Here is an 11884-nt window from a genome sequence, read left to right on the forward strand (position 1 = left end):
ATGTTCTTAGCGAAAAACGTACTGCAATGATTGAATACTCCTCTATTGAAGACACCATTAATGCATATCAAAGCCTATCTAATGTAAAATTTTTTGGTTCACGACTTATTGTTAAACATAGTAAACACGATAGTGTCGCAGCACCTCCTGGGATTTGGTGTAAATATTTCCAACCATCAAAACTTTTACTTCATTCTACTGCCCCTAGTGTATTTGTTAAGTTTATTCAACTTCATCCCATTATTGCATGCAGCCCAAACACTCCAATGGCATTATGTCATTACTTTGACCATTATTTTGTTCCACGCCCTGTTGATGTTTTTTTTGATTCTCCAACGTTTGTTTTTAATTCTGTCTATTTTTCAATAAAATGAAAGAATGCTCATGTAAAAGAAGTGGTGTGTTTGCATTTAAAACAACACATGATGCAGTTATTTGTGTTTCTATTCTAAATAATAAAGACGAAAATGGAATATCACTCAAATTAGCTTTTGTTTCTGAGCCACCACAAGTTTCTCCGTCAAATATAAAATATGGTTATTCACAACCACACCCAATGGGTCATATGTCTGCCAACCAACCAATTCTTCCTGCACAACCAATAACCCCATTTCCACCAATTCTTATACCTCAAACTCTTCCACCTCAAACTCTTCCTCCACAAAACCTTCCTCCACAAAACCTTCCTCCACAAAATGTTCCTCCACAAACTCTTCCATCACAAAGCCTTCCTCCACAAAGTCTTCCACCTCAAAATCTTCCATCACAAAGCCTTCCACCTCAAAATCTTCCTTTTCAGCAATCACAATTAACTAATCCATATTCTTCTTATAAACTAGAATCCCAAAATAACAACCAACCATATTCATTAAATGAGACTGAAACAACAAAACCAATAAAGCCACCAACACACTATTACAATTATTCACAGTGATTTATTTAACTTATTCTAATAAGTCTTCTTTTAAAATAAAAAAAAGAACAATTAAAGATTGTGTCACATGTATTACTTTTTTAAATTAAAATAAGAATAGAGAGAACAATGAATAATATCATTACTGAGGTAATTCCATTAAATTCTGTTGGATCAACTTGATAAAAAATATGAACTGGTTCAATGGGATTAATAACTTTTAAATATGTTGAATTTTGACTATACCAGAATGAAGAATAATTTGAAATCATATAATTAAAGTAATTTACATAAACAGGAATTTCAGTTGAGCTACCAGTTAACTTAAATTTAACTTCAATTGTTTTGTTGTTAATTTGGTCTTTAGTAAAAGCCTTTACAACAACCCCATCTCTAGACATAGAAACATCTGCGTTTCTGTTTTTAAGTTCATAATTATATGCATTACATATTTCATTTTCAAGTTCATATCGGAATAAATTCTCTTTTAAAATAACATCCTTTTCAAGCTCAATAACAAAACTAAATCCAACACTTAAACCATTTGAAGATGGAATACATCCTCCTCTATCATCTTTTTTCCATCCAAAAGCACATGAACAATTCAGTTCACACCCACTTCCTCCATCACACTCTTCCCATCCTGCAAGTATTTCATCACCACACACTAAGATTATTATTGAGTTATAAAAGTATCAAAGTAATATAATAACCAAACTTGGTAAACACTTACCACTATATTCATATAATCCTTTTGAACATTTTATACCTAATGTTGAGAGTATTAGTAACCAAAATATCATTTAACAATTTCATAGTTCAATCTGTTCAACTTTTTTAATGAAACCAAAAATCTTCATTTTTTCATTGAAAATATACTCAATAAAATAATAAAATTATAATTTAACTGAATAATAAAATTAAAACACTGAAAAAAAAATAAAAAAATTTTTAAAATAAAAAAAATTAATTGGTAAAGCAATTTTAATTTGCCCAAATTCTCAATGTCGAATCCCATGAACCAGTACACAATGCATAACCATCTGGTGAAACACCAAGGCAACTAACTCTATTTTCGTGACCAGTTAATTTGGTAATATAATCTCCTTTAAGAACATCCCACCATAAACATCCTAAATCATCATAACCACAGAATAAATATCTTCCTGTACTACTAATAGCTACACTAGTCACACCATGTTGCATTGACTCTGATGAATAATTCATTAACTCTCTATCAGCTCGAATATCAAATAATTTACAAGAGAAATCATCACTTCCTGTGATAAAAGCATTACCAGATGGATGGAATGCAATAGCATTGATATCTGCATCATGTCCAGTAAATGTAGCAACACAATTTTCCATACGAATATCCCATAATTTAGCCATACTATCACATGCACCTGAAACAAAAGTGTTCTGATCTGGTGATACAGAAACACACATAACATCAGCTTGATGGTCTTTAAAGTCCATAATTTTAGCAGACTGTTCAACATCCCATAAGCAACAAGTAGAATCTCCTGATGAAGTTAAAATACGATTTTCATCAACATACCTCATACAAGAAATGTATCCAACATGCCCTGCTAATTCTGCTGTAGTGTTATTTAATGGTTCACTTGAAGATGATTTAGGTGCAATCGAATAAATGGATACAATATTATCAAGACCACCACAAGCAACAAATTTCATAGAAGGGGCATAGGCACATGTCATAACCCATGAACTTCTAATACGAATACAATGAATTTTATTTGTTGTTTGACCATCCCATGTAAGCATCAATCCATCTTGGGAAGCAGAAACAAGATGAGTAGAATCACTTGCCCAATGCATAGCATAAATTTTAGAAATATGACCTCTTAACCCACGTTTAAATTTAACGTGGTCACTCCTTGAAATGCCTGGGATTTCAGATGTAAATTTTTTCACTTCTATGTTAATATCTTTTCATTAAACCAATAAAAAATTAAACTATTATATAACAAACTTGTTGTGTCTTCTTTGGCCTCCCTATTTGCACGGGTCTCTTCTTTAATTTGATCGATCTCTTTTCTTGTTTGTATAATTTTGGCTTGTAAATCTTCTGCCATATAAGTTAATGATAACTTGATTTTTAAGATTTCTATATTTTTTTTCTTTTTTTGAATAATCTATTTTTATTTCTCTCCTTCGCTTAGGTGTGGATATAAATATATTTTTTAATTGTTTTTATTATATTCAATTTCAGTTAAAATTAATTTAGTTTATTTCTGGAATGGCACTTGATTAGAATAAATTAATAAATTAATATTTGTTATTTAAATCAAAATATTAAATTTTACTTTATGGTATTGATTTTTTTATTTAAAAGTAAGTGAATTATAGGCTCTTGTAATGTAGAAAAGATGAATTGGTTATAACTTTTCATCACATTAATAATTATAAACAAAAATATGTTTAACATTTAGAAGAAGAAGATACTTAATTAAGGAATTTAATTTAATATTATTTCTTCTATTGTTATCTTTTCTTTCATTAATTAGAGAGCCTCTCCTATAGAAAAAAAATTATTCTTCAATGAAATGAATAAAAAAATAAGACTTATCTTAAACAATTGTTTCTAAAATAAATTTTTTTATGAAAGTTTCAACTTAATATGATTCTTGTTAAAATTAAAATACTACATTTTGTATTTCTACTCAACGCATCTTTTCTTAATATATATATATATTACACAGAGGTGTGTTTTGCTCTGTCATTATTTAAAAGATATACATTATTATTAACAATATGGAGTATAATTTGAAGTATTCTTTTTATTTATAAAAGTGTTTGTTTGGTAATTTCTTATAACTTTAAAAGAGATTTAAACAGTGGAGTATTTAGTATACTATTTATGTAAAGTTATTGATTATATTAAATATGTTAAGAATATAAATTGTTTTAAGAGAAAAAGTTAAATTATCTCCATCTTTTGTGGTAAATTAACCTATAATTTCTTAATTATTAAACAATAGAAAAAGTAAATAATATAACAAGTACAATTAAATATCCTTTAATTAGAATTGAAGTAGGTGAAATGATATCTTCTTAAATTAAGTTATATTATAAACGTGTGAATAATTAAGACGTTTCAATTCAAGAAAAGATTAAGATACTAAATATACAATTAAAATTGATTTTAAATGTTCTTTGTATTAAAATAAATAATATGAAAAAATTATTTAAGTTACTAAAAAATAATAATGGTTCCTTTACATATATTAAATAATGAGCGTTATTATTTTATTGAAAAGAATATACATTAAAAAATAATAATTTAAATTATTATAAGTATAGAAATATTTACATATTTAAAAGATGGTATGAATATACCAAGAAAATAGTATGTGATAAATGAATTTGATAATATTGATTAATTACTTATTTGTATTAAATCATCTTATGTCAGTCAGTATTTATTATTAATCTTAATACTTATTATATTATTATATAATTAAATTCAAATAATTATAGTCATGTCAAGAATTAATAAGAAAATATAAAAATTTATGATTATTGTTTTGTTTATTATTGAGAAAAATAAAGATATAAAATAACAAAATATATGTTTGTATAAGAGAAATATATTGTATATATATTATAAAGAAATACATTAAATTTAGTAGATAGTTTGTTTATATTATAATTTTTTATGATTTTAAACTGTATTTAACAATGTTTTATTAATATTAAATAAACAACATTATTTTGGCTGGTATACAATTAATTTTATTATATTTTTATTGTGTTATTGTGAATAAACTCATATAACCATAATAAATTCGCTGATTCAAGAAATAATTTTTTTAAGATTTAAATGGTCAGTTGTTTAATTAAATTTAAATGAATTAATAGAATGAAATTTGTTTATATTCTACTCATGAATTCATTATAGAACAATGTCATGAATAGGATGAATATGTGTATTATAACATTATTAATATTAAGGAATTATTGTTCCAATAATAAATCATTAAATCAATTTTTTCCATTTTCTATTTATATAAATATTTCTATAAAAATTCATAAACGTTTTGAGGTAATATTTCAATAGAATTTGTGTGACAGAAGATTTTGTTATAACATTCATTTCAAAATAGAGTCTATTATTGTTTCATTATTTGTTTAATATACTTTGTTTATTAAAATTATTTTTTTGAGTTAAAAAATGATTGATAGTACTAATTCCAATTATAAATTTTTTAAAAACAATTAAAAAAATGTTTTTAAGAATTTTTATTGATTATTTTTCTGGTTAGAAAAATAAGTTAATTGAGAATAAACAGTTAAACGAAATATACCTCTGACCTGAGAGAAAAAAAAATAATAAAAAAAAAATGGTTAAAGAGTTAAGAGGAAGAATAAATTTTTTTTAGGATTGCCTATTGAAAAAATCTAATCAAATTACTAAATCAATCAAAAAAATGAATTTTTCAATTTTTAAAGAACAATTTCACTATCACCTCCTATTATTTCCTTATCTAAATCATAAAAAGTATCATTTGATGACCCAGTTGAAGGAGATGGAGATTTATTTGAAGGGGATTCTGTTTTATTTGTTTGGACAAGCTCACAACCTTCTTCATCACTATTGTCTTGAGGAAGATGGTTAAACACCATTTCCTCTTCTACAGGATATAATGGTAAATGGAATAATTTTCTAAATATATTAACTTTCTTTTTAACTTCATTCTTTGCCATAGGAACAGTACATTTATCGATGTAATCATATTTAATTTGTAATGCACATAATACAATGTGTTGAATTAATGATGCAATATAACTAGCTAATGTTGTGAAATGTTGACCAGTAGAAAAGATCATATAAAATGTAATAATACCAGTACCAACAGTAGTAACCCAATTAGTAGTAAATGACATTGAACCACATTCTTTTGTTCTAAAAGTCCTCCAAATTTGAGGGAGATATTCTATCAATGTTGTAACAGTCGAACCAACTCCAAAACAAAATCCAACAGCATAAGTAATTTTTGAACATTCACCCCATAATTTTAAACAAGTTAAAATCAAAATAATAGAAAATACTAAAAATATACAAGCAGAGATAAAATATATTAGTGAACGTTTGTATCCTTTTTCTTTTTTGTCTTTATAAAAGACAAGGAATAAAGCAAACATTGGGTAACATAAAATCATTAATTCACAAATTTGGAAATATGACAATAATGGTGGTAAACATAATTTCCATCCAATAACAGTACAACTATGCATAGTCGGTGAATTTGTTATAGTGGCATTAATAACAGCAAATACCTGATTAAATGCAAGAATAAGTAAAAAAGAAGGAGATAATCCACTCCCATCTCTTCTTTTTAAGATTTTATATATCTGTGGAACAAAACATACAAATGAGAAAAAGATAATAGCAATTCCTAATAATATTTCAAACCAATTCATCTCATCAACAAATGCAAAATCAGATGAATCTTCTAATGGTCCATTTTCACAAGCCGGAAGTCCATCAAGTTCAAATGCATACGTTTCACTAATGATAAAACAAAGTATATATATCATTAACTTATTCATCGTAGGGTTTTTAAGTTTATTTAGTTTCGTTCTTTTGAAGATGACTTCTCTTAACTTTTTCTCATTGGTCTTTATAAAATCGATCTGAGTTTTTTGATATTTTTCTGTTGTTTTTTCCACTCTTTTCTTTTCCTCTTCATTTTTTTTATTAATTACTTGTTTTATAATGGTATTGCAAATTCCACAGAAACCATTTTTAGTTACTTTCAGTACTTTTATTGTCTGTCAAACAGACAGCAAACTATTTCTTCATTATTCTTTTCTTATTAATCTCTTGTGTTATTTATCATTTTATTAAATATCGTATGAATAAAAACCCCCAAATTATTCTTGTTTTAAGAAATTAATCAATTAGGCATAACTATCAGGAGTGAACATATATGCAAATGCAAGAGCAATAAGAAGGGGAAAACCAGACATAATAAGAGCAGAAATCTGAAGGTCAACTTTTTGTTTGTGAGGAATTGAAAGGACAAAGAAAATAAGAGCAGCCATGACAGTGACACGACTCTAATACATTAGTCCTGGTGATAGTATTAAATAAAAATCAAAGAAGTCAAACTTTATAAATGAATGATACAATTGATAACAAAAAAGAAATAATCCCAAGGGTACTAAAATCTGTTTCATCCTCAATATAAAATGGCCACATTACTGCGGGTGTTGTTTGTTGTTCGGCTGCCATTGTTTGTGGTTTTTTTTTGTTTAATTTTTTTCTTTTTTTGAATAGTAAAGATTATAGAAAAAGATATAATCTTGTATTGTTTCATGGCTTTGTTAAAAACTTTGATGTTTTAAATGGAACTAAACTTAAAATTTGAAACAAATAATAATGCCAGTGATTTCATTATTCTTTGGTAATATCTATAATTCCATAAAAGCTTTTCATTTTTCATTTTTATGATATTTTTATTTATATATTTCAAGACTCTTGTGAGAAAAAAGGCTAGTCAATCAATGCATTGATGATACTAATCAGGTCATAAAGAAGTAATTGGTAATAGGTAACAACCCTTTTTAAAATGAGAGTTTATGATTAATTATTTTGTTCTTTTATTATTTTGTAACCCAAATTTAACCCATGTTAGACAAGTAAGAAAGATAAAATGTATATACTAAGGTATACATTATATTGAAAATCTTAAATAAGAAACATTAATTATATATAATAATTCTTCATATAATGTATAAATAAATATTCATATATTTATTTATTATTGTTTAAGCGTTATAAAGTTGTCTTTTATTTAAATATTTCATGCAATAATATATAATTTAACTAAATTTGGTACTATTTTTAATGAGCAAGTACCGTACAATTAAATAAAAGTTGAGTATATTATAAGAATTAAGAGATTCAACATTAACAAAGTTAAGTATAAAATTAACATAAAATTTTTAAAGTGAAAGAATCTAAATTTATTTGATATCAATGTTTGAACTTATTTCTAAATTGATAGTCCATAACCTATATTTCTTAAAGAAGCTAATTTATACCCTTTTATGATATATGTCCTTGCTTTTTGTTACTTTTTTGAAAAAAAAAATTAATGTATGTTAATGTAAAAAGAATTTAAGTCAACTCATATACTTTATTTTTTTATTGAGTTCAGTTCATTGATAATAACAATAGACTCTTTTATTTTATTGAAATATAATCTACTGATTGAGACTAAAATAGTTTCTATTACACCCTTTCTTCTGAAGGAGGAGAATTAGAATAACTATCTTCTGGGTGTAATTTTTTATATTCATGAGGTGGCATAAATATAGAAGGCGATTGTGGAGAGTGACATTTTATTGGAATTGGTTTACTTGATTGGTGAAATACTTCATAATGGTCTTTTGGAATAGGCTCTGATTTTGCAGGTTTAATAGTTCTTATTCTTATTGGAGGTTGAGAGTTAAAATATCTTCTCCTGATTAGTTCATAGTCTATATCTTCATCTTCTTTTTCGTTCATCCCCTTCTCTTATGAGTTTAGTTAATTCAAAATTCTTATGTTCAATAAGACTGTTTTAAATGTTTTTCTTTTCATTAAGATATAATCATCTCATCCATTTTTTATTATTGAGAATTAAACAAAAAGTCAATCATAATTAAATCAATTATTAAAAAAAAGTTAAAAATCATTTCAATTACTCATTCAATTCAATCTCTTTAAATAAGTTAATGATTGACTCTTTCATTTTTCCTAATGACTCAGTGTTAAAAAATTGTTTCATTTCATCCCAGTTCAGTCCAAGAACTCTACAAGTTGATTTCAAGAATAGTTCAAGTTCTTCTATTGAACTACAACTTGAACAAAACTCTTTAATAGTTTCTTCTTTTTCTCCTTTTTCACAACATGAATGAAATTCTCTTGGAGTAGGTTGTTGAATTCTTCCAACTGGGATATGATCTTTTAAGAGTCCAACTTTACCAAATAGTTTAGCATATGCTTCTCTCTCAAATTCATTTAATTCATTATATTCATCAAATAGATCAAGAGAATCTACAATTTGTTGAAACCTATGTTCATTTAATCCAAGGGTCATAATTGTATCTCTTGATGAGTCATTACTATCATTTAGCTCTGGTTGATTTAGCATTTCTTCTTCGTTATATATTTCTGCAATTGTTTTCAACTTTTCATCTTCTTCATCACTTCGGTCAAAATAAAATGATTTTTTGTTCATTTTTCTTTCTTCAAGTAATTCATTTAATTCTTCAATTTCTTTTGCTGTTGTGCTTTCACATACTGAGTCGTATTTTTTATTTAATGAATGACATGAATATACAATTGTTTCTTTTGATGAGAGATTATCATCTTCATATTTACTTGAAACTGTGTGAAAATAGTTATTGTTTTGATTCTTCAATGAGCTCTCGTATTTCATTTCTTCTTTTGTGGTTTTCTTAAAGTAACCATCTTCCCCTTCAGTTCCACCAATTTTTTCAATAGTTGGAACATTTCCTAATAAAGATTCATCAAAATACTTTGATTCAATTCTTGTTAGTGGTTGTTTTGAAAAAATTGGTTTTCCTTGTTGTTTATTTTTCTCTTCATCACTTTCTATTAAAGAATTATCGGAGTCTGCTGTAAGTGTTTCAATAGTATGGTCATCTGAAAGAATGTCATTATTTTCTTCTTCCATAACTTTTTTATTATTAAATTGTTCAATGTCATCATCTCGGTCCAGAGAACTTCCCATAGAAAGAGTTTTTTCACCAGACAAAGCATCTTCATTTTCAATATCTTCTATAGGTTTGAATATCATTGTTTTTTGAGATGATGGTGTTTCAGTTTTAAGAGTTCCAATTCCAGTATAAGAAATAGTCTTTTGTGTGTCTGTATGTGTTTCTGGGTCTGTTGTATTTGTTATTTCAAAATTTGTTGAATTCTCTTTCATCAATTCCTCAGCTGTAACACCAATAGAACCAGAATCTTGTGAGAAAAAGGTAATATTATTATTCATTGCATTTCTCAAGAGTTGTTCTGTTCCTATTTTAGGTTTAAAAATAATTTCACTTCTATGTTCAAATGACTGATTATTAGTCACTCGATGATGTTGGCTTTCTTCAATATTACCATCAGACTTTATCTTTTCTATCATACTTTTCATTATTTCAATATGTGTATATTTGATCCAACAAAGATCTGTTAATTAGATTCATTTTTATGGAATAGATTCCATTATCATTTCTAAAAATAGAAAGAAAACTGATTTAACAATGAATGACACACTTCTGTTTAATTAATTTATTTATTCTAAAAAAAAATGAAGAATTGTAATACTTTCAATGAAAAGAATAATAAAAAATAGTAATAATAATAAAATAATTAATTTTGTGTTGTTAATTGTTCTTTACGAATATTATCTAATGTCCATAATGTTTTACCAATCATCTCTTCAATTGGGAATTGAGTATCAAATGAATAACTCATTTTCATTAAGAATTCTTTTGCTAATACAATACTTTGATCAGCAGAAAGGTCAGTATATCTTTTTTGGATAGCGTCAAGAATCCATTGTGGCATAGATGCCTTGACATTACGATCATTCAGTTTATATCTTTTGTCTGCATATATCACAACTGTATAATCATTTTTTCCCCTTAGACATTTTCCTAGACACTGATTACAAGTTCTCATAGCGTCAAATGTAAAATAATCATCTTTTGAAATAATTTTTTTATTATTAAGATATTCAACTCTTTCTTTTATTGGGATAGGACTTGACTGGAGATATGGAGCTCCTATAATTAAAACAGCTCTAGCAAGATGATTTGTAAAATCTATTCCTTCAGATAATCTACCACGTGTAACACAAAGTAATACCGCACCTTTACCAGTATGACAAGCTAACTTATAATTTTGGAAAGCAAGAGAAGTTTCATAAGCATTTTTTGATTCAATAAATATTAGTTTATTTTGAGCAATTGATTCAAATATTTTCATCTCATTCCAATAAGAAATACAAATATTCATATAAGCATAACTTGGAAAGAAACATAAAACACCATCTGGTACTGTTTTAGATAATTCTACAATCAATTTACCATAAGAATGGAGAATTAAACGATCAGCTCTATAGAAAAATTGAGATGAAAGAATTAATGGATCACTTCGTGCTCCAGCATACTTAGAGTCTGCTAATTGAGAAGTGATAGCAATACGATCAAATCCTTTTGTTACAAATAATGGACAAATTCTTCTCACTATATCACTTGTTGGCGATCTAATTTGTTTTTCTTCAACAACATTCTTTAGCCCAAGAATATTGATATATGTTTTTAATGGACTTAATGTTCCTGATGTAAAAACTATTGAATGAAATCTATTTAATATTGGTTGGATAGCATTTGCTGCATCAACACAAACTAAATTTAATACTGAATGATAATAATCATCTTTGTCTATTTTCACTACATCAGGAACATAAGAAAATCCTTCTTGACTAGAACATAGTAATGCTGCAAAATCTGCTACAAGGTATAAAGCATCATAATAAAATGAATCTCCTTTTACATCCTGCCTTCCTCCATATTCATCTCCAAGTGTCTGAATAAGTAAATGAAGTCTGTTAGGAATAAATTTAATGATTTCTGGTGTTAAGACTGAAGAATCACATAATCCAGTAACAATATCTTTTACTTGAATTGAGTGTTGTTCTTTAATTCGTTGTTGTTTTTTTGTAGGAGCTTCATGCAATTTCTCTCTAAAAAAGTTTACTATTCTTTTCATTAAAAGAACAAATTGACTAGAATTTCTAAAAGTTCCTGGAATGACTTTGTCATAATCAATATCTCCTTCTGGTGTTTTCTTTTTTTCATTATAAAAATATGGTTCTCCTTCCTCAATATTATTAGTTAATTCTGAACGTCTAAGACCTTCTACAAGTCGTTTATATT

The 11884-nt window shown here is 26.5% G+C and overlaps 8 protein-coding genes across 8 annotated transcripts in view; 1 reads left to right on the plus strand and 7 right to left on the minus strand.

The window, feature by feature from the left end:
- Nucleotides 1-370: 370 nt before the first annotated feature.
- ENU1_179340 (hypothetical protein) lies at nt 371-934 on the plus strand (the record flags this gene model as incomplete). The annotated part of the gene is made up of 1 exon (XM_008861431.1): nt 371-934. One exon carries the CDS (start codon nt 371-373, stop codon nt 932-934), a length of 564 nt encoding a protein of 187 aa, XP_008859653.1.
- Nucleotides 935-1014: 80 nt separating this feature from the next.
- ENU1_179350 (hypothetical protein) lies at nt 1015-1716 on the minus strand (the record flags this gene model as incomplete). The annotated part of the gene is made up of 2 exons (XM_008861432.1): nt 1015-1580; nt 1632-1716. The coding sequence occupies 2 exons, from the start codon at nt 1714-1716 to the stop codon at nt 1015-1017; spliced, it is 651 nt and encodes a 216-aa protein (XP_008859654.1).
- A 181-nt stretch (nt 1717-1897) lies between these two features.
- Nucleotides 1898-3012, minus strand: ENU1_179360 (guanine nucleotide-binding protein subunit beta-1, putative; the record flags this gene model as incomplete). Its single annotated transcript, XM_008861433.1, has 2 exons — nt 1898-2850; nt 2910-3012. The coding sequence occupies 2 exons, from the start codon at nt 3010-3012 to the stop codon at nt 1898-1900; spliced, it is 1056 nt and encodes a 351-aa protein (XP_008859655.1).
- A 2371-nt stretch (nt 3013-5383) lies between these two features.
- ENU1_179370 (PQ loop repeat protein) lies at nt 5384-6478 on the minus strand (the record flags this gene model as incomplete). Its single annotated transcript, XM_008861434.1, has 1 exon — nt 5384-6478. The coding sequence occupies one exon, from the start codon at nt 6476-6478 to the stop codon at nt 5384-5386; it is 1095 nt and encodes a 364-aa protein (XP_008859656.1).
- A 1699-nt stretch (nt 6479-8177) lies between these two features.
- ENU1_179380 (hypothetical protein) lies at nt 8178-8453 on the minus strand (the record flags this gene model as incomplete). Its single annotated transcript, XM_008861435.1, has 1 exon — nt 8178-8453. One exon carries the CDS (start codon nt 8451-8453, stop codon nt 8178-8180), a length of 276 nt encoding a protein of 91 aa, XP_008859657.1.
- A 175-nt stretch (nt 8454-8628) lies between these two features.
- Nucleotides 8629-10095, minus strand: ENU1_179390 (hypothetical protein; the record flags this gene model as incomplete). Its single annotated transcript, XM_008861436.1, has 1 exon — nt 8629-10095. One exon carries the CDS (start codon nt 10093-10095, stop codon nt 8629-8631), a length of 1467 nt encoding a protein of 488 aa, XP_008859658.1.
- A 218-nt stretch (nt 10096-10313) lies between these two features.
- Nucleotides 10314-11717, minus strand: ENU1_179400 (DNA repair helicase, putative; the record flags this gene model as incomplete). The annotated part of the gene is made up of 1 exon (XM_008861437.1): nt 10314-11717. The coding sequence occupies one exon, from the start codon at nt 11715-11717 to the stop codon at nt 10314-10316; it is 1404 nt and encodes a 467-aa protein (XP_008859659.1).
- A 160-nt stretch (nt 11718-11877) lies between these two features.
- Nucleotides 11878-11884, minus strand: part of ENU1_179410 (DNA repair helicase, putative) — a gene marked incomplete at both ends in the record, with an annotated part of 189 nt that continues 182 nt past the window's right edge. The window contains one exon of the mRNA XM_008861438.1: nt 11878-11884. This exon is cut by the window's right edge and continues 182 nt beyond it. Coding sequence (XP_008859660.1) covers nt 11878-11884 — 7 coding nt within the window.

This window comes from Entamoeba nuttalli, assembly GCF_000257125.1.
Source record: "Entamoeba nuttalli P19 unplaced genomic scaffold asmbl_8040, whole genome shotgun sequence".
Taxonomy (NCBI): Eukaryota; Evosea; order Mastigamoebida; family Endamoebidae; genus Entamoeba; species Entamoeba nuttalli.